At 43.0% G+C, this 11,327-nt stretch overlaps 1 protein-coding gene across 1 annotated transcript; it reads left to right on the top strand.

The window, feature by feature from the left end:
* The first annotated feature begins 2,298 nt into the window (after positions 1–2,298).
* LOC105047519 (respiratory burst oxidase homolog protein A) lies at positions 2,299–10,235 on the top strand. Its single transcript, XM_010926465.4, has 14 exons — positions 2,299–3,029; positions 3,142–3,300; positions 3,424–3,472; positions 4,034–4,147; positions 5,364–5,786; positions 6,690–7,073; positions 7,222–7,317; positions 7,419–7,534; positions 7,975–8,142; positions 8,365–8,524; positions 8,724–8,915; positions 9,007–9,135; positions 9,221–9,299; positions 9,412–10,235. Exons 1-14 carry the CDS (start codon positions 3,022–3,024, stop codon positions 9,519–9,521), a joined length of 2,187 nt encoding a protein of 728 aa, XP_010924767.2. The 5' UTR covers positions 2,299–3,021; the 3' UTR covers positions 9,522–10,235.
* The last annotated feature ends 1,092 nt before the right edge of the window (positions 10,236–11,327 follow it).

The raw sequence follows: 11,327 nt of genomic DNA, 5'->3' as shown, positions 1-11,327 counted from the left end.
GATCCATCTTTTGTATTTGTTGACAAGTAATCATCAATTTAAAATTCAGATATTCTTCATGCCTCGTACTAAGTCGGCCATCTTCTTGTCCTATCTTGCATAATTTATTGTCATATTAAACACAAAATATTTATCTTTATATTTTTTCTCAAAAAAATATTTATATTGAATCATATTTCAAAATATTGTGTTTAATAAATGAATTCTTGCCATTAAAGAAAAAAAAAACCTCCCCGGCACTACCATTATTAGCTTATATAATGAGAAAAAAAATGCAAGATCTAATTGGCAAGCAAAAGCCTTTCTTCTAGGATGTTTCATGGCCATATATTCATCAATGTGATGATGCCATGCCTTTATATATGAAAAGAGAAAAGGCAATGGCTATATAATTTTTTAGCATTTTCTTTTATTTATATATGAATCTTACATATCTTCTTTAATGGCACTTCCTTTTTTTAACTGAACATTTTTCTCATTATCTCTTGGATTCTTAATTTCCATCATTATTGAATTGAGAGATTAATCTTGCATCACTTCCCGTGCATGTTTTGCAAAGCAGGGGAGATTGGAGGTCAGAACATATATTATTTTGCAATGCGCAAATGAAGATGTAGGATGAGGTCCATGTTAAGGATGCGATCTAGGTCGTGATATCCTACAGATTACCAGATGTCAGCTAATTGCATGACGAGATCTTGGATCAAATCTAATGGACCCCACGAATTACATCCATCCATTACGATTTGTATGTGTTCATATATGGAACGAAACAGACTCAAATCATGGACTCCATTAGATGTCCAATTGCCAGTCACAACTCATCCATCAGGTCAAAGCCTGCAGATAAATGTGTGCAACGGTCGTCGTTTTTAGGAAACACGTCTGTCCCTTTGTACTATACCATAGCGTTCACAGCCATGTTCGGCAGCCGTCTAGTTTCGGGTACACAGATGTTCAGTGTTTCCATGGTCTTTGAGAACACGGTTTTTCCACTGTAACCCAGACTCACCTACACCTGGTTGAGTCCTTGCACTAAACAAAAGACTTCGTTGGGTGTTCTATTACCAGCATGACTCTCGACGCGTGTGATGGATTTGGGTTGTATCTTTCACTCGAAAAAAATATCCATGATTTATATTGTCAATTATTGGATTGTATCTTGTATGATTTGAAAGCATTTCAACATCTATCTTTCATCCATCCGCAGAAATTTTTGAAACAACCATTACATGATCTAATGGTTGATGTTGCGAAAGAAAATGAATCATTCTTGATTCCCTGCCACAACGTTTCCTGTTTCCCACCAACCACTAATCCGATCACTGACCAAAGAAAACAAGGACAGATTTCTCTGTCTGCGAATTTCAAAGCTTCTATATACACTCCTCAACAAATTTCACTCGTCAAGTCCCTCTCTCTCTAAACCACTAACTTATGGAAAGATTCAAAAGGAAGGGTACCAAATCCAAGAAAACGAGTGTAAATAAACCCACCGAAGGCTCCACCGTGCTCCCCCTAGATGCTGTAGTCTCTCACATTTGGACCACCCCGCAAGCGTTCAGACTAGAGATCTACGGCCAAGAAATTTCCGTTGGTAGTAAGTTGACTCGGTGCTTCCCATGCCACTCTTTCCGTTTCTCCACCTTCTACACCTCCACCCACGTCCATCGTCTACGAACATTTCAAACAGTAACCACTTGCGTAATTATTATTGTTGTACATCTAAAAAAGAAACTTCATATGCATATGTATGTGTGTGTATATATATATATAAAAGATCCGGTCGTTACACCATTAATTATAGCCCCCTCCCAGTCCGAGTCCTCCCACCGGATCCTACCACGTCCGGATCGGGTCACGCGGCCTTCGCCACTTCCACCACCACGCGGCGAATTCGCCCTTCGGGATTCCGACCGACCTCCTTCCTTCCAATCATCGCGGCAAAGCAAAAGCTCGAGGAAAAGGAATAGTTCGGTATATATTTTCGAGGAAAAGGAATATTTGGAAGGCGGCTCGGGTGGAGGCTCCCATTTTTCACTTCTTAAAATCCCGCCACTAATCTAATCTTGTCCCTTTCCTTCGCCTTCATCTTTTGATTTATTTCCTCTCTTTATCTCTGTAGTTTTCCCACTGGAGGGAGAGCCCTCTCGCGCTGCTCCTTTTGGCATGCGACCCTGTCGAGACGCGGAAACGCCTATTCCGAAGGATTCCAACCGCGTCCTCGAACGCCACTCCCTTATATTATTCCCTTATATATTCTCCCCGCCACAACACTAACTCCCATCCCCTCCACTCGCCCTCGGTCCGCCACTCCCTTCTCTTTCCCCACCGGGGGGGAAAAGCAAAGAAAGGAACGTACTAGTAATTGTTCCATTATTGATTGAGATGAGTAGACACGAGCGGCGGTGGGCGTCGGACACCGTGCCCGGAGGAAAGATCCTCAGCGCCGGATCGTCGCCGGGGAACTCGACCGATGGGTGGAGGAGGAGTTCGTCGAGGTGACGCTCGACCTCCAGGACGATGACACCATCATCCTTCGCAGCGTCGAGCCCGCCTCGGCCGTGCCGCACGCCGATCGGGACTCGGCGGAGGCGACGCCGATGTCGTCGTCGTCGAGATCGCCGTCGATCGCCCGGAGCTCGTCGCACGGCCGCCTCCGCCAGTTCTCGCAGGAGCTGAAGGCGGAGGCGGTGGCCAAGGCGCGGCAGCTCTCGCAGGAACTCAAGGCGGAGCTGAGGCGGTTCTCGTGGAGCCACGGGCAAGGGAACCGGGCGGTCGGGGCGTCGGTCTCGGCGGAGGGAGCGGAGGGGCGTCCGGGCCACTGGACTCGGCCCTCGCGGCCAGGGATAGGCGGCGGCAGAAGGCGCAGCTGGACCGGTCGCGGTCCGGGACGCAGAAGGCGCTCAGAGGGCTCAGATTCATCAGCAAGGCGAATGGCGTGGATGGGTGGAACGAGGTGCAGAGCAACTTCGACAAGCTCGCCCGCGACGGTTCTCTCTCCCGTTCCGACTTCGCCCAATGCATAGGTTTTTTTTCCCATCATCTTCTGATTTACCATTGAAAAAAGATCTATTAATTTTTCTTTTCTTTTCCATTTTTTTGTTGTTCTTACTTGTTTATTTTTATACAATCGTGAAGGAATGAAGGATTCAAGGAGTTCGCATTAGAATTATATGATGCATTGAGACGGAGGAGGAGAATGAAAGCGGAGAAGATAAGCAAAGATGAGCTGTACGAGTTTTGGTCTCAGATCACTGATCAGAGCTTCGATTCTCGCCTCCAAATCTTCTTTGACATGTACGATAGCACAACTTTTGATCATAGATATTAAGAAAACAGAATACGGCGTTAAGAACTTAAGGATGGCGTTATCCATTATAGCATCGATCTGAATGGTGTTTTTAATTTCTATGGTTACAGGGTGAACAAGAACGAAGATGGACGAATTACAGAAGCAGAAGTTAAAGAGGTATGTGAGATCAAAATTGAAGGACTGGCTCTAGAAGGCAAGGGAAAGTATTATTTTATCAAGTTAGTAAAATAGAGCAGTCAGCTCCTGCGAAAAAATTCTGTGATTAATTTAATGGAATGGATTTACCGCGTTAGGAATTAGTATAATTGTTGCTTAGCTAAAATATAATTATCAAATCGGAGTTGGTGAACGAAGCCATAGCCGGCGGAACCACCTACTTCTACCTGCTGGTCCCTGTTTAAAATGTGTGTTCGAAGTTTTTATTTTCCTCTTCGATATATCAAAAATTAAATTTATTACGATGCAAGAAAAGTTAAATCATGAGTCATGAATGGACGTTATGGCATGAAGAAGTGATGATTATTGTGTGAGATTACTACTGTGCCATTAGGATGGTAAGTGACTTGTCAAATTAAGCAGTAGGTAAGGGGTGTTTTGGTCAATTTAAGTCAAGATTTTGAAGTTTAAGAATTTTCCCTGATAAAACCATTGTAACGTTGATAGGTTTCGCGGTCGAATACTGGAATATTTTTTAATTAATAATATCATTCTTTACAGATAATTATGCTGAGTGCCTCGGCAAACAAGCTGGCGAGACTCAAAGAACAGGCGGAGGAATACGCAGCTCTAATCATGGAAGAATTGGATCCCGAAAGACTCGGTTATATCGAGGTCTGGATACATATATAAAATTCCTCCCGCTCTCTCTCTCTCCTTATCTTACTCGCTGGAATACTCCGATAGCCACAAATTGCTAGCTCTTTTTAAGTTATATTATAATTTAACTCTCTTAGTCCATGATCTTTTTGAAAAAGTAAGTAGTCTACGCCGGAAAAATATTTTTTCTTTTATTTTGGTGTGTGTCTATTGCCAAGTCTAAATCTTCTCTTTATATATAGCCACTCTAAGTTGTGCCCATAAGCATATCGGTACTCTGTGGATGGTCAAATTAGTGCCTGATTATTAGACTTATAATTTACCTCTTCCAAAGTCAGGAGGAAGTATCGATCTGTGTACGTCCAAATTAGTACCCAATAGATTTCAAACCACACATATTTTAAGATCATGTAACTTGTCCCTGCTCGTGCCCTATAGGCTTGCATTGATTTAGATAATCCTCTATATCCGGAAGACAAGGATGAACTATACTACAGATAATTGTGCACCGAGCTTGATTTTTCTTCTTCTTTACCCTGATGACTTCATAATTCCTAGGTAAAAACAATCCAGCAGCTGGAACTGTTTTATTTAGTGCTGAAGGACCCAATTGTGAACCTGCTCCAATAGAATATCGTTCCCTCGTGGATTCATAAGCTCATGGTTTCTTGCTTTCCAACATTACCCCTCATCTAGCTTGGCGACTTGTGAAAATATTCCCACCGAGTCGTAAAGTATCTTTGTCGTGTAGCAGCTAGGCAACCATTGAAAATTATATACCAGTCTAAGCGCCTTCTAGGTCACTTAGACTGGCTTGGTAGCTTTATCCATGCAGATGGCGCGATGTAGCTTTCCTACCTAAACCCCTGCCATTATCTCATAACAATTACCAGGTTCCGTTTAACTTTTTCCACCCGTCCTCATTAATCACCTATCTTAGTGGTTGAACAGCTGTGGATTATGGCTCCTCTTTACCTCTTCCATGTCCCGTCACGCTATAAATCCTGTACCCCACCACTTCAGGTTGTTTGCTTTGCAGAGAAGAATGCTATAAACACTAAACGCTAACTACTTCAGGTGGAACAATAATTTGTCTTATAATATAAGCAAGGGTTAAAGTTCCTTTTAACTTTGAAAGCCTAATGTTCCATAAGCATCCTTTCTTAAGAAGCAAAATATGGAACCATGATTTATGCTATAATAGTAACAACTGTGGTCATTGGTTTGGCAGCTATGGCAACTGGAAACCTTACTGCTTCAAAAGGACACGTACCTGAACTACAGCCAGGCGCTGAGCTACACCAGCCAGGCATTGAGCCAAAACCTGGCAGGGCTGAGGAAGAGAGGGCCCATCAGGAAGTTGAGCACCAAGCTGGGCTACTACTTGGAAGAGAATTGGAAAAGATTGTGGGTGATGGCACTTTGGATTGGAGTGATGGTAGGGCTGTTCACCTGGAAGTTTATTCAGTATCGGAACAGGTACGCGTACCAGGTGATGGGGTATTGCCTCACCACGGCCAAAGGTGCTGCCGAGACGCTGAAGCTCAATATGGCTCTCATTCTCCTTCCCGTGTGCCGGAATACTATTACTTGGCTTCGCTCCACCCGGCTTTCCCGTGCCCTTCCATTCGACGACAACATCAACTTCCACAAGGTTAGTGTTCTTTCGCTATTGCTAGCACGTGAACTGGGCTCCTGCACGTGCCACATCGATGGCAAGCACTGAGGGCGTTTCGTAACGTCTCATTCGCATGGGATGGGAGAGACTTGGTCCGACAGCGATAATTTAGCAGAGTTGGTTCTGATCAGCTGTACCACATAAGCATACAACACCTTTCCTGGTATACGGTTGCTTGCCACGTGCCTGTGTTGGACACCAGGCTGGGTGGCTGGGGAATCCTTCTAGTACCGTTTAAGGCTACCTGGCGGCTTAGGGCACTTAATTTGCTTGTGGGGGACCAGCTGTTCATCGAGAAAGAGAGGCTAATCTTTGCCATGTCTACTAAAAGTTGAAGATTCTATGCTGCAAGATGCTGTACATCGATGGCCACTATCAAAAGGAGGACGGTTTTCAAACAAGACAGCTTTGCTTGGCATACGCAACACGTTGTTGTCGATAGCCGTCCACCTTTAAACGATGGCCATCAAAAAATGTACAGTGCTCTGCAGTGCAAAACGAGCAGCATGGAGGATACTAGATGCATCCATCTCTTGCTAAAATGGCAAGGTATAATACCATCAATGTAAACACACAAAAAAATAATTTTAATATCAAAGACCAAGTAGGAAACCACGTCTGTCCGTAGAGGTTGTAGGCCAGTCTCAAGCGCTTAATATTTGACTTGTAACGCTCCATTTGGAATAGCCATGGAATCAATAAGGTCGCTCTCCCTATCCATTCAGGCTTTACTGCAAAGCAGGACCATTAGATATGCTAGATTTGTCGAACATCTGGTGCTACATAATATTTTCACTTAATTAGTACTGTTTAGCAGTTCAAAATCCTATATTTATCTTAAAATCCTTTGTTAAACTTGTTGATTATTGTGTAATGCAGACCATAGCGGCAGCAATCGTAATAGGGGTAATACTCCACGCCGGGAACCACCTCAGCTGCGACTTCCCACGTTTGATAGCAAGCTCGGGACAGAAGTACCAAGGCTTGACGCGCGATTTTGGCCAAACCAAGCCAACCTACATGAAGCTGGTCCGCGGCCCCGAGGGCATTACTGGAATCCTAATGGTTCTCTGCATGCTGGTGGCCTTCACCCTCGCCACCCGCTGGTTCCGCCGAAGCCTGGTCAAGTTCCCAAAGCCCTTCGACAGGTTAACTGGCTTCAATGCTTTCTGGTACTCCCACCATCTCTTCATCATTGTCTACATGCTTCTCATCGTCCATGGACAATTCCTCTACCTCATCCACCATTGGTACCGGAAAACGGTAACTTCTTATCCACTTAGCTCCCAACTTTTTGAAATACTAGAAGCTTAGTTAACCAATTTCAAGTACTTACCATCTGCCTCTTTCTTCTTTTAATTATAATTTTTAAATGATCACACTGCTGATCTGATCATTTTTAGCACTGCAGACATGGATGTACCTTGCTGTTCCTATTCTTCTATATGCTGGGGAGAGGACTTTAAGGACCTTCAGATCCGGCTATTACTCGGTCAGACTCCTGAAGGTAAACTTCGTAGGCTGCAAATTGATTTCAAGTGTCAATAATTGAATTTAGCCACCACGTTACTAGTTTCAGTTTGATATGATGAATTGTGCTGTCCTCAGGTTGCTATATATCCGGGTAATGTTTTGACCTTACAAATGTCCAAGCCTCCAGCATTCCGCTACAAGAGTGGACAGTACATGTTTGTCCAATGTCCGGCCATCTCGCCCTTTGAATGGTAAATTCCAGTGCGCCTCTCTGTATTTAAAGTTTCTGGCACATTATGTCTATGCTGACATAAGAAACTCTGTTTTTCATCAAAAAAGAAAGAAAGAAAAAAAGAAAGAAACTCTGTTCTTCACAAAAGGAGTATCACCAATATCTGTTTTATGTTCCAAGTTTCCAGCAAATTTATGTCTATGCTAATGCCCTGCTTCTGTTTTCATCATTTCATTCCTCAATGAAATGGTGAGGACATATGCCACCTTTTCCTCAAAAAGATATCTTACAACCATACAAGTCCCTTCACATTGTGATGAACTATTTAATTGGCCTCTGTGAATGTGGCAAAAGTTTTCATATAGATTGTTTTTCTCTGTCTACTAAGACTGCTTGTTTGAACATGAAATGCTCAATACTAACCATTTATTATTGTTTTCAACTCCGGTTTGTCCCCAGGCACCCTTTCTCAATAACTTCAGCTCCCGGGGATGATTACCTCAGCATCCACATCAGACAACTAGGTGATTGGACCCGAGAGCTTAAGCGAGTGTTCTCAGAGGCTTGTGAACCTCCAGTGCCTGGAAAGAGTGGCCTCCTCAGAGCAGATGAGACGACCAAGAAAAGGTATGCATTGAACTTGTCGAAATATCAAGAGAGAAGTTTTATCCATTCTTTTCATCTCACAAAAAATCACTACTCACCAACTATCACGACTTTTTGATTTTCCTAAACTTTGCTACAATGTAAGAGGCTTATTAATGCAACAAGTAATTAACTAGAACCAAATAAAAGGATCATATCTCTATTTTCTTTTGCTTTATTTTGCACCGGTGCTCCTGATTGCAGTCTACCGAAGCTCTTGATAGATGGACCTTACGGTGCTCCAGCTCAGGACTACAAGAAGTATGATGTCCTACTGCTTGTCGGACTTGGAATTGGGGCTACGCCTTTCATCAGTATATTGAAGGATTTGCTTAACAACATTGTAAAAATGGAAGAGCAAGCAGTGAGTACTTCCTTCTTGTAGCATTAGATCTAGGTAATTTCTTAGGATCACTTAGCTTTCAGAGTGGAGGTCATTATCAATCTTATTCTCTATGGTTTCCCTTGGTATTGATTTCTCTTCAGTTCGTCCGTCTAGCTTACTTTTTCTTGAAGGTTTTTCCGCTGATGAACGTATCCATTAACTTTTCACCTGCTTCTAGGATTCTATCTCGGATTATTTCCCGCCCCCGGGTCAGAACGGACGGGTTGATCTGGGCACAATTCTCAAGGCCTCGCGACCAAAGTGGACTCTCAAAACAACCAATGCATACTTCTACTGGGTGACTCGCGAGCAAGGCTCCTTCGATTGGTTTAAAGGAGTCATGAATGAGGTTGCCGAGTTAGATCAAAGGGTAAAACAACGCAATTTACTAGTATTCTAATTCCACAACAGATATGAGGTGTTGGAAAACTTCTATGCTGACTATGTTGAGTAATTATTAGGGTATAATTGACATGCACAACTACCTCACAAGCGTGTACGAGGAAGGAGATGCTCGATCGGCACTTATCACCATGGTCCAAGCACTCAACCATGCTAAGAATGGTGTTGACATAGTATCTGGAACAAGAGTAAAATCCTAGTCCTCCTTGAGTTATAATTGCCATCCACTCATATCGACATCAATCTTGATCATTTTTTTTGTTTCGTTTACAGGTCAGAACACATTTTGCAAGGCCTAATTGGAAGAAGGTTTTTTCAAGAATTTGTTCTAAACACCCTTATGCCAAGATAGGTCAGTCTAAATAATTAACTTGAAACGGGAATACTGACAATAGTATGCTGGCGATTACTTTATTTCCATAGCCTTAAACTTGTTTAATTATTTGATTGATGGTGTTTTGCAGGAGTGTTCTATTGTGGAGCACCAGTCTTGGCCCAAGAACTGAGCAAGTTGTGCTTTGAGTTCAACCAGAAAGGCACCACCAGATTCGATTTTCGCAAGGAGCACTTCTAATCCCACGTACATATACTTAGCTTTTGCGTTAGAGCAAAATAATGTATAGCTTTTTATTCTTTTTTCTAAAATGGAGAGATAAGTATACGAGTACATACACCTCTAATCTAGTATGCAAGTCACATGAACGATAGGGGAAAAAAAACGAAGGGCCAACCACCCCCACTGGCGGTTGGTGAGTGCGTTGCGTGGACCCGCACGACACACGGCGGAGAATCGGAGACTTCTACGTGGCACGTGGAACCAGTCAGCCGGTGCGGGACAGCTACCGGTAGCTGGTGGTTGACCTTGTGGAGTAACGTGGCAGATCCTGACTGGTCGACATCTGCTAGTGGGTTGGAGAGCAAGCAGCATCGTGCCGGGACAAGGACGTCCATGGGGCCCGCAATGGGGCCTCCTTCTAGAAGGTGTGGAGGCCGTTCGACAGCTGCGCATCTGGATAGAGAGAGAGTAGTTTATCTTTGTCAATTGGAGTTTGGTAGGATAGAAGGAAACTACGAAGTATAGAGCAAATTGTATATTTTGATTGAGATTAGCTATTGGGAACAAGTGAGGGTCCAACTTGAATGAAGCATTTAATTATTTGGTTAGTTGATGGGCGGTGGTGAGGGGACTGGGTCTTTGTTGGCGACCCTGGAGGTATGTTTTGTTGTGACTAGAAGAAAGGTCTACAATATGAGGTATAAGAATAATGTTAAGTACGCCTTATAGGGATGAATGGAGTACGTCTTAAATTGCAAAGCAATGGTTGGACCGATTCATATTATGTGCATTTGCGCAGCTGTGCAGAGTGCTTGAGTACATCAACATGGGTTTGGCAAAACTATGTTCCTGTATAATTTTCTAATTTGATTAACAAAACAGAGACTACATTTTTACAAACTAGGAAAACAAAATGTGCACTACCTTCAATCACCGAGAAGACAAGGAAGTTGGACAGAGAGAGTTGCTCACCACTGTGGTCAAAGACTCATAGCCCAGATGGGTCAATTTTCACTCCTGTATAAGTATTATTCGCTTCAGTTTCTGATCTTTATCGTGCGGAGATCTCACGATTGTCCCTCAAAAAATGCCTCACGGAGCGAAAAAAATTCCATTTCATATAAGAACTTACAACCAATATGTAATTAATGATGCTCTTCGTTCCACACCACAACATAATTCTCCAGTCAAGAAAGATTTTGAAAAAATTTGCGGGAGGTGCACCATAGTCCGTCAGAGACACATTGGTTCCATGATGGACACCAATGTTATCATCAAAGATTTGTTATTCGGACAGATCGATCTTCACTCTTGCATATGTGAGATATTGTCCCCTTCGATCTCTAACTACTATAATACGGATCTCACGATTTTGCCTTTTAATTGATACCTCATGGGAGAGAGAAAATTTCATCTCATATAAATTAGAATCTCTCTCGACTCATCATCAATATGAGATTATGGATGCCACGCTCACCTACAAGTAGGGTTGTGCAACCAGAATATCAATGCCACGATCAGGGACAAGCAGCTGTAGCGTAATCTAAGGTCAAATAGGTCCATATAACTAGGTCCTGTCTTTATTATAGGATTGTTGACAAATAGACCCATATAACTAGGTGAACAACCTGAAGGCAACCAACTTGGCAAATTTGACTGGGAAGGCAGCGCCAGTCCATGCAACAAATCAGAAATCATAGGCTTGCTCATCCAAGTGCAGGCAGACAATATTTCCTTCTGCTTTGGAACTAGATTTGAACACGGGCCTCCTTACCTTGAAGCATGGCCATGAGGCAAAGCTATGTATGCATTTCTGGCTGGGAT

Source organism: Elaeis guineensis, chromosome 6 (assembly GCF_000442705.2).
Source record: "Elaeis guineensis isolate ETL-2024a chromosome 6, EG11, whole genome shotgun sequence".
Taxonomy (NCBI): Eukaryota; Viridiplantae; Streptophyta; class Magnoliopsida; order Arecales; family Arecaceae; genus Elaeis; species Elaeis guineensis.
Note: the sequence above shows the minus strand (reverse complement) of the source record. Positions and strands in the feature narration are given on the sequence as shown.